Source organism: Chelonus insularis, unplaced genomic scaffold, assembly GCF_013357705.1.
Source record: "Chelonus insularis isolate UGA/USDA-ARS -01 unplaced genomic scaffold, ASM1335770v1 contig_94_pilon, whole genome shotgun sequence".
NCBI lineage: Eukaryota > Metazoa > Arthropoda > Insecta > Hymenoptera > Braconidae > Chelonus > Chelonus insularis.
The window spans coordinates 2,214,274-2,231,874 of NW_023276783.1; the positions used below are offsets into that span (position 1 = coordinate 2,214,274).

A 17,601-nucleotide genomic window follows, 5' to 3' on the forward strand; every position below is an offset into this window, starting at 1 on the left:
AAACATTGTGAACAACAAGAGACATTTGAAAAAAATAACTATGATGAAACAAAAACGTTTTTTTTTTTTCAATCAAACATGTTCAACTTCCAAATCCTTGAATTCCCGGAATGTGGTGACTGTGCTGCTGTTGTGTAAAAACAATAAACTAAAATGACCTCTCTAACCGGTAAAAAAGATTTCAACTTTATTGATTGAAATAACCAGTTACAGTTGATAAAACAGAATCTTTTATCAACAACAACAAACCACGTGAAAGGATTTCCTAGAGATTTTTTTTTTACTTAGAAAGAGATTTATTGTAGTTAATTGATATATTTGTTAATAAAGAAAAAGGTTAATGATCCCGGTAAATTTAATATATAAGGAGTGTAATTTGCAATAGATATTATAAAGTAAAATTCATCCAAGACACAAAAACATGCCACCAAAACCTCGACCAGTGAGTATTCAGATGTAAATAACTTTGATAATTATATATTTCACTGTCAATAAATACATTTATTAAATTGATTTTAAATAGAAAAAGCTTCCAAAAGTGAAGTTACCATCCAAAGCATTCCCTCCACAAGTTTCAATGCCAGTTACGTTACAAGAAAATTCATCATCAAGTGGTTTAGATCCAGAAGCAGAAGATAAATTTGAATTAGAATTATGCTGGTGTGTTCAACAGTTGGAATTAAGCCTTCAAAATGGTAAAATTTCTGATAAGCATGTAAAAAATACTCAAAAGAATTTAAATCTATTGAAAAGCAATACAGTTCCTCTGATTCAAAAAAGACAAATCATGAGGAATACATTTGGAGACTATCGAGAGAAAATGCTCCAAGAAGAAAAAAAACATGGAAAGATTGCATCAACAGCTAAATTTTCCACTTCAAAAGAAAAGAATCAGAAAGCTTTGTTTGTTAGGAAAGCTCATTCCACTAATAGTATCCATAAACATGAAACAAATGAATTAAATAGCACAAATGATGAGCATAAACAAATTAGTAGTGAAAATTCTGTTAATTTATCATCATTATTTAGCAAAAATACATCTAATAATCCATTTGTTTTTAACTTCAATCTTCCTAATCAAAATCAAGAATGAAATGAATATAATAAAAGTGATTAATAATTTTTTATGTACATATACTAAGTATTTTATATCATTAATTTTTATAAAATTAATTATATAACCTTTAAGGCAGAAAAACAATTGTCTAAGCTCTGAGTAAGGCAGAAAATATTTTAGACTTCTGCTACAGTACAGTAGATCAATTAAATTGTAAAATTCTTGATCATTTTGCACTCAGGCCTGATGATGGTAAAAAGTATCAGTAAAATATCGCCCAAGTTCTAATTAATAAATAAAGGTGTCCATATAATGAATTAGGAAAGCGTCGAGTCAAATTATTTTTCAATAGACATAATTATCTTTTTTATTAAAAATTGATTCAGACTTAGAGCCATTTTTTTAATATAAATAAACATTTTGTAAACTGTTCCATTTATATATTAATTACTATATTACCTTTCGAATAAGCCAATTTATTTAATTTTTGTTTAAGTGCATTTTTCTCGAAAATTTTTTTAATTTAATAATTTAATAAGCTCTATTTCAAATGCTTGATGTATCTAACGGTTCATCCAAGGTACTTCTGTAGCGCAACTGCGGTAAACGTGGTTACAACATATATGTATACAGCTGAGTGAGTGATCCAGAGTGACGTGATTTTGTGTCAGAAATAAGTAAAAATTATTTAAAACCACATCATGAGCCAGGACGTAATTACTGCTGTTGAAAATCTTGGTATCCAGGATGAAAAGGCACGAAGAATAGTATTTTTTCGTTTATAAATAATTTTTCTAAATATTTTTTATACTTCATTAATAATGCTGTCCATATTGCGATACAGAGGTTGTATTAAGAGCTGTGTTAGATGGAAAAATGCTTGGGTTGGTTACAATATATGCAATTTTTATTATCCATGATTTAAATTACCTGAAGATTATTTTCATTAAATTCTGTGTCAATAGTAAATAACTATTTTTAACTTCAATAAAATAATTCGGTTTTATTATAACCTCTATGTGTAATCGATTTTCTGATGTAACCTCAAAAAATTTATCGTCAATCATCAGCATAATTTCTCAGTATGTATATGCACAGTTATAATAATTGAATATCTTCTTATTATTATAGGCAAAAATGAAAGGAAAAGAAAAAAAAGAGAAAAGCAATATATCAGAGCTGAACCCATGGCCGGCATATATTCAAGTAAGTATCATTTTATTATTGTTGTTTGGTAATGATTTTCACATTTTGAAAAATAAATTAAATTTTAATATTAAATGATTGACAAAAACTATTTTTGTAGGATCGTATCAAGCTGTGGAATGAATTAAAAGCTAAATACGAAGCAGATCTCGCCGCAAAGCCGGTTGTCGATATTACTGTAACTCTTCCGGATGGTAAGCAAGTTCCAGCACAAGCATGGCGTACAACTCCATATGAAATTGCCAAAAATATCAGTCAAGGTCTAGCAGACAATACGGTGATAGCTAAAGTAAATAATGAACTCTGGGATTTGGATCGACCATTGGAAGGTGATTGCAAATTGGAATTGCTTAAATTTGATAGTACTGAAGGTCAACAAGTTTTCTGGCACTCCAGTGCACATATTCTAGGAGAAGCTATGGAAAGAGTTTATGGTGGATGTTTGTGTTACGGTCCACCAATTGAGAATGGCTTTTATTATGACATGTATCTTGGTGACAAAGGAATTTCTAATTTAGACTTTCCATATCTTGAATCTCTCTACAAGACTATTGTCAAAGAAAAGCAACCATTTGAACGACTAGAAATGACGAAGGAAGATTTATTGGAGATGTTCAAGTATAATGAATTCAAAGTGAGAATCTTGAAAGAAAAAGTCAATACTCCAACAACTACAGTTTATAGATGTGGTCCATTAATTGATCTTTGTCGTGGACCTCATATTAGACATACTGGAAAGGTCAAAGCAATTAAAGTTACTAAAAATTCTTCCACCTTTTGGGAAGGAAATGCCAATGCAGAAACTTTACAACGAGTATATGGAATTAGCTTTCCAGATACTAAACAATTGAAAGAATGGGAAAAATTCCAAGAAGAAGCAGCTAAACGAGATCACCGTAAAATTGGTAAAGAACAGGAGCTCTTCTTTTTCCATGAGCTATCGCCAGGTTCTTGCTTTTTCCAGCCACGTGGAGCTCATATTTATAATACTCTTATTGAGTTCATTCGTTCAGAATATAAGAAAAGAGGATTTCAAGAAGTTGTTTCTCCAAATATTTATAATGTCAAGTTATGGCAAACTTCAGGTCATTGGCAACATTATGCTGAAAACATGTTTTCATTTGAAGTAGAAAAAGATACTTATGCATTGAAGCCAATGAATTGTCCTGGACATTGCATGATTTTTGATGTTCGTAATCGTTCTTGGAGAGAACTTCCTCTGAGAATGGCGGACTTTGGTGTTCTTCATCGTAATGAGCTTTCTGGTGCTCTCACTGGTTTAACAAGAGTTCGAAGATTCCAACAAGATGATGCTCATATTTTCTGTACTCATGATCAAATCAAAGATGAAATGCTTGGAGCTCTTGATTTCTTAAAGTGCGTTTATTCAGTGTTTGGATTTACTTTCAAACTTTGCTTATCTACACGTCCAGAGAAATTTTTAGGAGACATTGAAATGTGGAATCAAGCAGAAAAAGCCCTAGCTGATAGTTTAGACACTTTTGGTGAACCTTGGACCATTAATCCTCAAGATGGAGCATTTTATGGTCCTAAAATTGATATTACTATTACTGATGCTTTAAAAAGATCTCATCAGTGTGCTACAATTCAACTTGATTTCCAATTACCAATAAGATTCAACTTATCTTATATTAAGTAAGTTTATTAAAATTTGTTCAAACTATATTATATATGTATTTAAATCGTATTTAATATTTACTTGTGTTTTTTTAGTGAACATGGAGAGAAAACACGGCCAGTTATTATCCACAGAGCAATTTTAGGATCGGTAGAACGTATGATTGCTATCTTAACTGAAAGTTACGCAGGAAAATGGCCATTTTGGTTATCTCCAAGACAAGTAATGGTCATTCCAGTTGGTCCTATGTTCGATGATTATGCATTCCAAGTGAAAGAGAAACTTTGGAATGCTGGATTTATGGCTGAAGTTGACATTGATGACAGTGATACAATGAATAAAAAAATACGAAACGCTCAATTAGCGCAGTTTAACTTTATTCTAGGTAAAAAAAATTAAACAGTATTAATTTTTCTATTGAAAATAAATATTAAATTACCAAAATTTTCTTTTTATAGTTGTAGGAGAAAAAGAACGTACTGCTGGTACAGTGAATGTAAGAACGAGAGATAACGTAGTTCATGGTGAAATAACCATTGATGAATTAATCAAAAAATTCACAATCTTTAAGGAGACAAAGGATCGCAACTGTGAAGTCAATTTTTAATGAATACCGCTTGTAATAATTTATTATTTATTATTTCCATACACTATAACTGAGTATTTTTTTTCTTACAAGGTAATTCCTTCAAAAAAGTTCAAATGAACTTTATTATTGCATTTGTTAGCTTTTTATTGATTGTATTAATAATCAATGATAAATTACAGTCGCTCTCAATTTTAAATTTATTTTGGAGCAGAAAAATAAATGATGTCACAATAGAATGTAAAGTAATTTTTCTAATATGAAAATGGAATAAAAATAAAAGAAAATTGTTCAAGACTATATATTATTAAATTTATGTTTTTTATAAGTTTTTTATTAATTTTGGAGTGAAAGAAAAATTTTGATTAATTACTTAGACCATTTTTTTTTAAATCAAGATCTATTTGACTCCCGTAGTAACAGCTATTGCGCATGCGCGACATTTTCTCACTGGAGGGAGAAACATCGACTCGACAGTGGTCCTTTACGCTATGTTGTCTGCCGCACCTAAAGAATTGAATATTTGTTAAATAACGTGTTTTTAAAATTTCCCAGGATCAATTGGGCAAACAAAATGACGGCGGTAGCTCTACCGTCGTCTCATTCAATAATCCAAGTAGTAAATGAAGCAAATCTTAGTAAAATTGAAAGGTCAGTTACATGTACTTAAGTCTCCCTTTTCTAAGCTAACATTGATCATCTCTGTGTATAGCTTTCTCAACGATACAGCGTACAGGGAAGCCATTGAAAATTCATCAACTTATAATAGCCGATTATGTCGAGAACGAAGACTGCGGATGCCTTTTTTAGATTCCCAAACAGGTAAGATTATTTTAAAATAAATGTAAAAATTATATTTAATAGTTCACGGGTAAATCTTAATAGTGAAAGAATTTCGGACAATTTTTTTTGTGTCAGGAGTCGCTCAGAATCATTCGGCGTTGTTCATGTCGTCGAGAGAGCGTATGCCTGGATTATTACATGGCCAAATATATACATATCCTAGTAAAAGATGGAGAAAGAAGCGACGTCAGTACCTGATGCATTATTTACATCCAAAACGTGGAATTCGTGGCGATTTAGATGAGGGAATTGAGGGACCTGATGGCATTGTAGCTGGCATGAATGATGATAGCAAAGAGTCGGCGGCGCTGAAAGGTAGGAATTCCAGACGCCGGTCGATATTAGTTCGCTGCGAAAGTTTTGTCAACGTTTACTCTTGTATTTCATACTATAATAATTATACAATTTTTTAACAACATCTTTATGTTTTTAATCATATGTTTTTTGTTTCTTAAGTAAAAGATTAACATAACTCTCTTAATTCTGCAGATGAGCATAGCAAAGATGCTTGGTATTATGATGAACAAGATATGTTAGACATAGATGCATTTGAGGAACAAGATCCAGATAGTGATTATGATTATGAAGAAAGCTACAGCAGTAAAAGAAAACGAAGAAGACCTCGAGGGAGTGGACACCATCCAGCTAGAAGTCATCCGCCAACCACCGACAGCCCAGGGACCAAAAGAACAAAAGTAAATAATGATTTCTAATAATGGTTATTACAATGTGCTTTTTTATCGCATCTATTTAACATTTATTTTCTGTTATCATCTAGGGTGGTGGACGGGGACGGAAAAAAGCCAATTATGATGTTGCGGATTCGGATAAACCATTCGTATGTGACCGTAAGTTTAATCATCGATACAACTACAAATGACCACTTTTTTTCTTACTTACTCGTTCCATTTTTGCAAATTATTGTTATTCACTTTACCACTTATTATTTCCACTAAAGCCACAAAGATTAACGCGTAGCGTTTTAAAAAAAGGAAAATGTTATATTTTTGACAATTATATTTTTATAATTATTTAATCGCGTTATACATATATATTTAATAATGATCATATAGGTAATAAGATGAAAGCTCGATCACACAATTAATTCAATTGACTGTAGTGTAAAAATTTAAAAGAGCAAGTCGAAACGTTGAGTATTGATTAATGTTACGACAGGAAGCGGTCATCCACTTGTAAAATGACACGAGGAACTTTTTTTCCTCTCATAGGTTTCCATTAACTTGCATTCCGTATTGTTTATCTTTTCTCTCTTTATTTTAATTCGTATAATCAGTGGCTGAAATTTTTCTTCGAGTTTTGATTATCAAATGAATGCCCAAAAATTTTTGTTAGATAATATCATTAATTTAAACCATTTTTCTTTTATAAAAATCAATTGTTCAATTACTTAACGTACACTAGGGCGCAAGTGAATAGTAAAATCATAAAAATATTTAATATTTTGATAAAACAAAGAATTAGTTGGTAGTGATATCAAAAATGGAAAAGCAGAGAAGAAAAATGAATGAAGTTTATTAATTAACTCATCTTGAATTTCTCGAAGATCAATAACAGTCACTAATAAGTAATTACTATTAATTAACTTTATTTCTGCCCCTTAAAAAAAGTAAAGTCCTTATAGATTAACTCGTATGTGCTTGCCAATCTGTTTAATTCTTCGTACAAGTCTTGTTATAATAGCAGAGCACCTAAAGACATTTGGTCTAGAGAAAGTAAGCTCTTGACAGCTTAAATTTGAAATTTAACCACGAGATTATTTTACAATTATTAGATTAATTATTTCCAAGTAATATTATTTCAATTGATCGCAAACAGTCAATGAATTTAAACCAAAGAACAAAATTAATATTAAATCAAGTAACCGAATAGATCAGTCGTTGATGAAGTAAATATTAGTAATATTCATTAAAATCAGCTTATTGAAATGGGCCAAATATCTTCGGAGTTATCGAAACCATTCTTTTTCTAATAACAATAAACAATTTTAATAAAGACAAGTTGAAGACAATTAATAAAAGATAATTATTACATAAAATAAAAATAAATACAAGAATGCGATAGGTTCACTCTGTAGCGAGCTGATATACAGTAGGTGTATTACGAAGCATCTCAAGCCTTGCATTGTATTAGTTTTGCTTTTTGGGCTGATAATTTCCTTCACTGCTTGTCCACATATAGAACATTTTACTTAGGTGGATAGGGATGTGTACTAGTGGCAAAAGAAAAACAAACCAAAAAAAAAAAATCAAAGAAAGAAAACGGTGTGCAAACGCTCTCTTCGAAAACCTCTTCGAGCTTTGTCAATAAAAATCCCACCCTTAATTACCCCCCGATTTTTAATTCATTTATTCTTCTTATTTTCCAAAATAATTTTTTTTAATTTTTTTCCATTGTTTTAATCAGTTTATTAAATTTAAATTTAAATTTAATTTCTTAACAAAGGAAACAATTAAACAAAAAAGACAAAAAAAAAAATTTTTGCATTGGATGGTTTGGGGGAAAATAGTATTTGCACTTTTGCAGTATGCGGCGCACGGTATAAAACCAGACCTGGTCTGGTCTACCATTACAGTCATTCCCACTCTACTTCCTCTGGTGATCCTGCTAAGGAACTAAGTCCCAGTCCTGCCGAAGTCGAATCACGGAGCGTTGCAGACACCGCTGCTTCGGACCAGCCAGGTTGGACCCAAAATCAGCTCAGTTATCGCAGTTTCCTTTAAGATATTTCTCTCTATAAGACAAAAAAAATTAAGCAAAAAAAAAATAAGCAAAAAAAATTCGATCTCTCTTCCTTGTTTTTAGTCCAACAGTCCGATTAATTCATAAATTAATTGATCACTAATTCTTATTTCTTTTTTTTCTTTTTTTAATGGAATACATTAATACATTATTTAAAATCATCATGATTTTTTTGCTCATGCAACCATCCAGTTTTAAGAGATTTATAAATTTGTTGAAAAAGATAAAATTATTAAAAAAGTAAAAAATTTTTAAAAAAAAGTATTCGAGTTTTTTTGGATAAAAAAAAATCAATAAAATTTTTAAAATTGGAATCTAAAGAGCGGGAGAGAGAGGCAGAGAGAAAGAGAATATGTAAACGTGTGCATTGCAAACAATATACTGTTTAATTTTTAATTGTTCTATACATGTACTTTTGATCTTTGTGTTCATACGATTGTCTCTATTTATTTTTTTTGTTTTCTTTTTTTTTTTACTTTTGTTTTTCATTAGACGCTTGTTAAGTATCACGTTGCATTCACTGACCAAAGAATTTTTACATTAATAATATTTTTTTTTTTTTTTTAAATTCCGTACTATTATAATTATTATCATTATTATTATTATTACATTCATTACTTATCGTTATTATTGATTAATATTAATTAATTAATTATGATTCTTATTATTATAATTAATTATTATTGATTGTTATTAATTATTATTGAAAAAAAAAGTCCCCTCGATAAAATACCAAATACTTTTTTAACATATGGAAGCCATATCTCTTTTTTCTCTCGTGTATTTCCGCAGAATATAATCGAGATGCCTTCGATATCTGGAAGTCGTACCAGATAACAAGATACGAATGAGGGGAAAATCGCGTTTATAATGAAAACCACTCGGCCAGTCTTTGAGCATACACATTGTGAGAAATTTTAATGCGTTATTATTTTTTTGTTTATAACGATTTAGTTTGCAATGGCATGCCGCACAATATATTTCATATATATATATACATATATTTACGTATAATATATATTTCTTTTCTTTTTTTAAAGTCATTATTTAAAAGTTTAAAAAAAAAAAAAAATACAAAAGCCTTCCACAATTCATTCCAAGTCTTCCTAGTTTATTTATTTATTTTATTTAAATTTTATTTTTAACTTTTTTGAAAAAAAGAGCGTTAAACAAAAGTATGTGTGTGTAACATATTATATATTCTCATCATTATTATTATCATTATTATTATTAAATTTTTTATTTTATTTTTTAGAAAATATTTGCAAGCATGTTTTAGGTAGTTTTTATGATCAATGGATGCAACGAGACAATTTTATAGATTTAAGAAAACAAAAAACAACAAAAAAAATACAATAAACAATTGCTTCAATTGCTTTCTTGTATAACTTATATAATGTTGACACATGTTCATATTTATATTTATTACATATATATATATTAGAGGCACTGAGTTGATTTCATTTTGCACGCGAATGCCGAATGCTTCGAGCACGTTTTTTTATTTTATCGAAAGAAACATTACAAAACATAATACATTATTAAAACGACTTAAACTGCAAGTCGCTTGCCTGATTTACGCATTATTAATAAAAAGTTTGACTTAATAACAGTAATACAATGCATTTAGAATTTTTAAGTGATACTGGAATTTGGGATTTATTCACTATTATTATAATATTATTATGATTATTATATTAACATTGGTGTTGGTGATGGAATGTTTTTCTTACTCATAGTTTGCATTATTTCTTTCTTAAATAAATATCGTGTCAGTGGGGTCGTTCCTGCTTGTAAAAATAATTGATTCTGTTGGAAATCATTGTTTTACTTTGTTTTATAATTTTGTACCTTAAAGTACAATATTAGAACATCTTCATTCAAAAACTAATCAATTCAAATTGTACATTTTATGTTCATCATCATTCAGAGTAATAGAGAAAATATTTTTAGATTTATATAATTGAAAAACAGATTGTTTAATACTTGAATTAAAAATGAATTAATAATTTTTATTATTTAAAAAATAAATATGAATGAATAGATGGTCTAAAGCTAGAACAACAGAATCAATTGCAAAAAAAAAAGAATGAGAGCGTGTGAGCAAGAGGAAGCAGTTGAGAGTGTGAGAGCTAAACTAAATATAAAAATTTATTGTGGAATAATCCAGTGTGCATGGTTGTTGGATAGTGACAAAAAGCGCAACTGGGTATGTGGTCGGTTTGTGATTAGGTGGTACACGTCGGGGTCGACAGAGCACAACTGCCTCCTCGAGTACCTCGAGTCCCTCCCCCGTGGCAAGCACGACCCCGGCTGCCGGGGCACCGCCTCAGCCGCAGCAGCAGCAACAGCTGCCGCCGCAGGTTCAGACGAGTGCCACTCCACTCTCACCTACTGTCTCAGCTCCTAAGGAAGATCAGCAGCAGCAGTTGCCATCAGTAGCGTCGCCTGGTGCCATCGCCTCATCTCCTTCAGCATTAAGGCCAGACATCGCAGGTGCTGGTGGTGTTGGTGGGATCATCACTGGTAATTCCAATACTCAAGGACAAGTCCAGGATAAGAAGTCTGGTAGAGCTGCTCAACCATCACCCTATTGTGATTTCTGTCTTGGAGATGCTAGGGAGAATAAAAAGACAGGTGGATCCGAGGAATTGGTCTCTTGCAGTGATTGCGGTCGTTCAGGTAAGATTGAGGACAAAAAGCGCAAGTACACAAGAAGAGCCAATCATAATTAATAACTAAATCTATTATTCAATAGTCTTTTTCATTCATTTCGATTCTTATATTTATTGAGACTTGTTACGTTTCATTTTCATCCAATATTTCGTTCAATTTCTCTTCGTCTTCCTGATTTTGATCCAGAAGTGTATGGTCTTAGATCGTGGAAGACTAGTGTGAGCATATATAGGAAAAAAAATCATTTAATAGTATTATCAACTGTTATTGCTTCCACCAGTTTATTTAGAAAGCTAATTATCTCATCTCACATGAGTTGTTGTGACAGAAGCACTTGTTAATCACTTATTCATCATACTCTTTCCAATTTACATGTTATTCTAAACTATTTCAAATAGTAGAGAAAATTATATATATCATAAGAATACTAACTGAAGAATATTTTTTTCTTTTATTCTTTCTCATATGACTGAAGAATATTTTTACTACTTGTATATTTTTCTATCATACTTGATTAGTATGAAACAATTACCCTACTGGTCAATTTATTTCTATTTCTTGATATTAATCAATATTTAATCACATTTACAAACATTGTAGTATAAAATCATCATTTCGTAAAATAGTTTAATCATCAAAATGTAATTAGATGATCAAACTGCCTTAATTCATTCAAAGATCTTCCTAATTTTCTCTATTTCGTTGAGTTTTTTTTTTTTTTTAAATTATCTCCATAATGCTGTTCTATTTCTTGAGTACTCCATTTTATTGTGTGTCAGTCTTCATTTGATAGTTTCACTTTTTAATTATTGATTAATTCTGTAGACTGAATAGTCTATTTTTTGTGTTGAATTTTGCATAAAGTTTCAATAGATATTATTAGATAAAAAATGACTATGAGCTTTATAAAAAAATTTCAAATGATCAATCATATAAACTAGACACTAGTCAAAGCAAGATCAAAATACTACTTTGTCATTAGTGCAATCTGTTCTGAGTATTAATTATTACTTTAGCTATTATTTCTTATTATGAGGAAGAAAAATTAAATTACAATTAAAAATAGAAATTATCAAGTAGCAAAAAAAATCAATGAAAAAGAAATAACAATTCGTAAATGAAAAATATAACTGTGATTTATTCTAACACAATTTATTAGTTATAAGGTAGAAATTTTTTATAAGAAAAAAAAATTAAAAAATTGATAAATATACAAAGCTAGAACATTGAATGAACTGAACTTTGTACTATTTTATCGATAAATTATATTTGACATTTTTTAAAAATGATAAAAAATTAAAAATCAAATTCTGATACATTGATTTTAAATGAAACTTTAATATTAGTTAACAAACAGAAGTATTTTTCCGTAGTATTATTTTATAATTGTTCATTACGTTTGTTATTTTATTGAATATATATTGGGCATTATTTTCTCTTTAAGAGCTTTTCTTTAATATAACTAGATGTACTTTTGAAAAGCTAATATTCATGAATTTGTTTTATCAAGACTTTAATATCAAAAGAAAGAAATGTAAAAAAATAATATTTCTATGTATAAAAATAGAAAAAAAAAATTTTTCTACGAGCTTTAATAGATGTAAAAGAATATTTTTTCTCGCGAAAATTTTATTTTATTTACAAATTAAATATTCTGATCTTCTTATAAGCTTTTGCCAATTGCTTTTAGGGTATTTCCTTTTTTTTTCAAAATATGTATATTCTTTAAACTAATTTTATTATATATTTTTTCAATAAAAATTACTGGGATATCATCAAAATTAGGAAATTCTACGCCGAATAATAAAATTGACAAAAAATATATCACAGCCATATTTAGGGGCCTCAGATTGTATTTCAATAACATAAAACTGTAACGGGAATCAAATGAAATTTTTAATTGTATTATATACAAGAGCTTGCCTGACAAAATGTATGTATACATGCAAGAATGCCTCTCTGTTTTTAACAGGAAAATTTTGAAGTATATTTGACAAAATTAAATGATGAATAACGAATTAAATTAAAATACAAAAAGAACCAAGTATGAAGATAGTTCCTCAATGGAAAATTATAAATAGAGAAAGTTAATATTAACTATACACTGAGAGAAGAATTTTTCAGTATTGTTTTTCTAATTTATTTAAAAAATGAAACCAGAAAATTTTTAATCACAATATCAAATAACATATTAATTAGCATACTTTTTTTATTGGCTTAAATGTTCAAATCATTGTAAATAACTCATGAAAAAAATTCTTCTCTAGTTGTTACAATGAAGAATTGTTATTAGGAAATTTTTATTAAGCAATATTTAAAGGGGCTTAGCGAAAAAACAACTTGTAATTTATAAGTAGTAATTAGTTAAACGAAAAATTATGAGCTATTGAATTAATGAAAGAAAAATTGGAGTATGTGAGAGACATGACGATTAGATAATTAATAATTAAATGAATTTAAAAAATTATTTGAGTGTGCTAAAGGAGAGAGTGTGATTTGCGACGTTTATATTGTGCTGCGCAAGAAAGAACGTGAACTATTCCAAGGTACGCCCTGCTATATATTTTACCATCTATTACTCCAAATGAAAATAACGGATTGTCCAAAAACGCAACGTCAAACAGAAAGAAAATCAATACGAACTGAAATAATGATTTAATTAATAATAAATTATTGCAAGATAATTTAAATGAAAAATCATCAAATAAAAATACTTTGTGCGGAAATATGATAGCGTTTCATTATTCCGGACGTTTAGTGCTGAGGAAAGGTGAAAGACACAGTTGATCGCGTTTAGGCTTAATTATTTCATTAAATTCTAATTATCTTATGACACAGGGATCACCATCTGTGTACTGATAATTGAAACAAGTTATTTGACAATTTACATTTTGAGTAATCCGGTTGGTCAAAATTATTTCAATTAAAATTCAAAAAATTTATTGTCGAAAAAAAAAAATTAAGTCTAAATAATTAATGAAAAGAGAAAACGATAGCTTGGAGTTCACTGTTCTTCGGCACAAGATAAATGTCCTGGCACCTTTCCGTTAGTCGTCCAGTCAAGTCTTCTCCAAGCTCCAAATGTCCTGTATCATCCTTGACCAAATTCATTCTTGTTATAGGACATCCAACGTGTTTACAATTTACTGCAAATATGATCGTATCTGTACGTAAGTACAGGTGGCAATGTATCGAATGCAAATGTTGCTCCATATGTGGTACATCAGACAATGACGTGAGTATAATAATTCTTTTCCTCTTTGATTTGTTCTATAAAAGGCATATGTTTTCTAAACTATCAACCTATGAATTATAACACAGTGTCTTTTATGAATAAATTAAAATTATTTTTATACAAAACCCATCAAGTAAATGAATTAATAGTGGAGGCAACTATCAATGAAAATGATCTAATATGTTTGGCCTATCGTACTAGGCTCAGTTGCTGTTCTGTGATGACTGTGATCGTGGATACCACATGTATTGTCTATCCCCGCCCCTTGCAGCTCCTCCTGAGGGCTCCTGGTCGTGTCGTCTGTGCATAGCCGAGTTTCATCGGAGAGATTAAACCTCAAGAAGATAAATTTTTATTAAAAATAATAAAATAAAAATTATGTGGGTGCTGATGGCCATACTTGGACGCGCGGTAATATTCAATCAAGTTCCTGCGACAGATCCTTCGCACAAGGCCTCTTCTCTATTCTGTCTACTCTTGAATATTCAGAGTTTTATTTGAGTGTATATCATTTCAAGAGAGAATTGTGTTTTTATTATTTCTTTATATTTGGATTATTTTTATTTTTAAACATCGCGCGTTCTTCTCCTTGTCTGTATTTTTTTACTCAATTTTTTAAAAAAATTTTTTATGTTTATTGTCCACTGATATTGTGAAAAATATTAGAAATGAATTCATTATCAGTTTCACGCTATTCGTGATTATAATTACGTCTCAGGCGCTGGTGATCTCAGAACTATAAGTAATTTATCTTGTAATATCTTGATATTGTAAAGTTTTATAAATGATGATACTTCTTAGATCGAATTGATCAATTGTTTTAAGCAATTCAGTAAAAATGAAAAAGTGTCCATAGAGCATCAGTAAATGAATAAAAGCTAAAATTAAGTGATTGAAAGTCTTTATGAATAAATAACTAATTGATGCATAATTAGGATTTTTTTTTAAATGTATAATGACTATTATTGTAGCCAGAGATGGAGACTGATTCGCAAATCAATCGAAACCGTTATAACGTCTTTCAAGATTTGTCGTGACATAATAAAAGTTAATAACTAATTAATTAATTATTAAATATGGTCTAAAAAATATGGACAATATAGTGAAACTGAAAAATAGCCGATTGTACTATAGATACGACAATACTTTCTAGAAAAGAAAATTTCAGAGTTTCAACATTTGATCAGTGCTTAATTTTTGCAGATGTGAATAGTTGCTTTGAATAATTGTAAAATTTATTAATTGATATATTAATTATTAATGATAATCTATAATAACAATAAGAAGGAAAATGATATTTTTTTAAATTTATTTGACTTTCAATTGAATTTAATTCATTTCACTTTATAATTAACTTTGTAAAGAATAAATATTTAAATAAATAAGAGTAATTATAATACTAATGAAAAACTGAAAAAAGGAATAATAATTGATTAATATTTACTATCTTATAAAAAAAAATGAATAAATAAATGAGCCAAAATAGATAAGAGAATACCTCTTTTATATAATGTATTATGATATTGGCAGCTTTTACATTGTAAATGTATGGAAAATCATTCTGCGATAATTATGTAGTTTTTTTAATCAAAGTTTTTTTAACTGATGGAAAGATCACTTGATATTAGCCAAGAGAATGGAGAAGAGAATGACAGAGAGAAAAAATTTTTTAATACTATTTAAATACGAAATAATTTTTCTTTATTCTTGAAATATTTTTAACTTCTTAATTTTTAAATTGTTGTGCAACTCAGTATTTTTCTATTTTATACAAAAAATTGTACTTAATTTAGATCATAATGTGATTGGTTGCTCGATATTCAAAATAAATTGCATGGAATTGCATAATAATGAAATGAATAAATTACAAATTAAATCACCGTTATCAATATTATAAAAATTAACTGACATTGATGAATTGTCTTTAGATTGGTTCCAATGATGATTCAAAATTGAATTTTTATACTGCTTATTTTAAGTAATTGTATGCAAATTGCTAATAAAATTAGTTTCTAAAAAGAGTTTCACATAATTTTATATAAATTGAGTTATATTTCGATTAGTATATCAGATAATGGTTTTCGTTGAAGCTTGGGAATAGTTGCATCATCTGCTGGATATCCAACTGGTAGAAGAAGACATAATTTTTCATGTAAAGGTCTTCCTAACAGTGCTCGAATGGCAGGCCCACAATTTAATGGGGTCGAAGTGAGAGTAACAAGTCCAGCATACTGAAACATATTTATTCTTTAGAGCATAAGATTCACCCATATGTTAAATTTATTAAAATGAAATCTTCAGCTACCTGAATAGCAGTAATGAGTATTCCACAAGCAATTGAAACACTCATGTCACTATAATAATGAGTTTTAATCTTTCCATTTGGAAGGATACTATATTTTTGTTTAAAAACAAGTATTAAATATGGAGCAGTGGTAAGATATTCTTTAATCCAGTTAGTTTTTAACGGTTTTAAGTCAGTTGTCCATTTTTTACCCATACGTTTTCGATAATTTATTTCTTCTTCTTTTTCGATAATATTTCTTATTTGTTTTTTAGTTTCTGTATCAGAAATAGCCACAAAAGTCCAAGGCTCAGTATGAGCACCGCTAGGTGCAGTACCTAATCATCCAGAATTAATTAATAAAATCATTCAGGTACATGATGGATTATATTACATGAGTGTGCTTACCAGCGGCTCGAATAATGTCTTGAATAACAGTTTTTGGAATAGGATCTGAACTGAAGAATCTCAAAGTCCGTCTGGCATTTGCTAACTTGTAAAATTCCTCAGCACGTCTCTTCAAATCTTCCACACTTGGTCTGACATATGCGAAAGGAATGTGCTCCAAATCATTCGGTAAAGCTGACTCATTTTCTACTTCATCTTCATCTTCTTCTTCTTCTTCGTTTGAATCTATATCTTTAATTTCTTTTCCAACTAATTGATTATTGTTTACAGGATAAATGTTTACGTTTTGAAATAAAGTTTACTAAAGCACAATAAGAAATGAGAGCAAAGATTATGTAATGAAAGTATTGACTCCAGAAAGGCAAAATCTTTGACAACATTATTGTAAAACTGAGTTTGCTTGCTTTTAAATAGATTTAAAAATGAATAAGAAACACTGTGTTGAAGTGTTTTGATGACTGTGAAGACAAATAATTGAATCTTTATCTTCTAGTCACTTTTCTCTTTTCAAGGTGTTTTAATATTTATAGTTTTTCTTGTGGTCATATTTTTTTATGAGATTCAGATTTTTTTATCGTTTTGTAATTCTTTCAACGTATAAGGAAAGAAAGAGATAGAAAGTGAATGGAATGATGATAAGTAGTTCGAGGTTCATGTATTGCGAACTCGTAGCACGTACTTTTACGTACATATGTCAGGGTTATTCAAATTAATAATAATCTTCACTCATTATGATGGAAATATTATGATAAAGTATGAATAATCGCTTCGTAACATATTATTTGTTATGTATCAATAGAAAATGAAATTATTTATTTTTTTAAATTATTGCGCTTTAAACTTAGTCGATAAAATAGAAATATTTTAGTTCAATAAATATCCGCTACGAGCGCTAGAGTAATGTTTG

The 17,601-nt window shown here is 29.2% G+C and overlaps 4 protein-coding genes across 7 annotated transcripts; 3 read left to right on the forward strand and 1 right to left on the reverse strand.

The window, feature by feature from the left end:
- The first annotated feature begins 255 nt into the window (after positions 1 to 255).
- LOC118072738 (UPF0488 protein CG14286) lies at positions 256 to 1,815 on the forward strand. The gene is made up of 2 exons (XM_035092839.1): positions 256 to 442; positions 524 to 1,815. Exons 1-2 carry the CDS (start codon positions 422 to 424, stop codon positions 1,091 to 1,093), a joined length of 591 nt encoding a protein of 196 aa, XP_034948730.1. The 5' UTR covers positions 256 to 421; the 3' UTR covers positions 1,094 to 1,815.
- ThrRS (threonine--tRNA ligase) lies at positions 1,600 to 4,742 on the forward strand. 2 transcript variants are annotated; one of them, XM_035092838.1, is made up of 5 exons: positions 1,600 to 1,812; positions 2,189 to 2,263; positions 2,364 to 3,919; positions 3,998 to 4,287; positions 4,361 to 4,742. In XM_035092838.1, exons 1-5 carry the CDS (start codon positions 1,759 to 1,761, stop codon positions 4,507 to 4,509), a joined length of 2,124 nt encoding a protein of 707 aa, XP_034948729.1. In that variant the 5' UTR covers positions 1,600 to 1,758; the 3' UTR covers positions 4,510 to 4,742. The 2 variants fall into 2 exon arrangements, with proteins under 2 accessions (XP_034948729.1, XP_034948728.1); XM_035092837.1 differs by lacking the exon at positions 1,600 to 1,812 and adding an exon at positions 1,819 to 1,941.
- Positions 4,743 to 4,953: 211 nt separating this feature from the next.
- d4 lies at positions 4,954 to 15,283 on the forward strand. Of its 3 annotated transcripts, none has more exons than XM_035092611.1 (9): positions 4,954 to 5,139; positions 5,201 to 5,310; positions 5,407 to 5,646; positions 5,821 to 6,026; positions 6,110 to 6,179; positions 7,876 to 8,031; positions 10,324 to 10,773; positions 13,890 to 14,002; positions 14,204 to 15,283. In XM_035092611.1, the coding sequence occupies exons 1-9, from the start codon at positions 5,063 to 5,065 to the stop codon at positions 14,333 to 14,335; spliced, it is 1,554 nt and encodes a 517-aa protein (XP_034948502.1). In that variant the 5' UTR covers positions 4,954 to 5,062; the 3' UTR covers positions 14,336 to 15,283. The 3 variants fall into 3 exon arrangements, with proteins under 3 accessions (XP_034948502.1, XP_034948503.1, XP_034948505.1); XM_035092612.1 differs by having other exon boundaries at positions 10,495 to 10,773; XM_035092614.1 differs by lacking the exon at positions 7,876 to 8,031 and having other exon boundaries at positions 10,495 to 10,773.
- A 532-nt stretch (positions 15,284 to 15,815) lies between these two features.
- Iyd (Iodotyrosine deiodinase) lies at positions 15,816 to 17,109 on the reverse strand. Its single transcript, XM_035092722.1, has 4 exons — positions 16,963 to 17,109; positions 16,695 to 16,925; positions 16,308 to 16,624; positions 15,816 to 16,233 (listed from the first exon to the last, which is right to left on the reverse strand). The coding sequence occupies exons 1-4, from the start codon at positions 17,072 to 17,074 to the stop codon at positions 16,051 to 16,053; spliced, it is 843 nt and encodes a 280-aa protein (XP_034948613.1). The 5' UTR covers positions 17,075 to 17,109; the 3' UTR covers positions 15,816 to 16,050.
- Between the last annotated feature and the right edge of the window lie 492 nt (positions 17,110 to 17,601).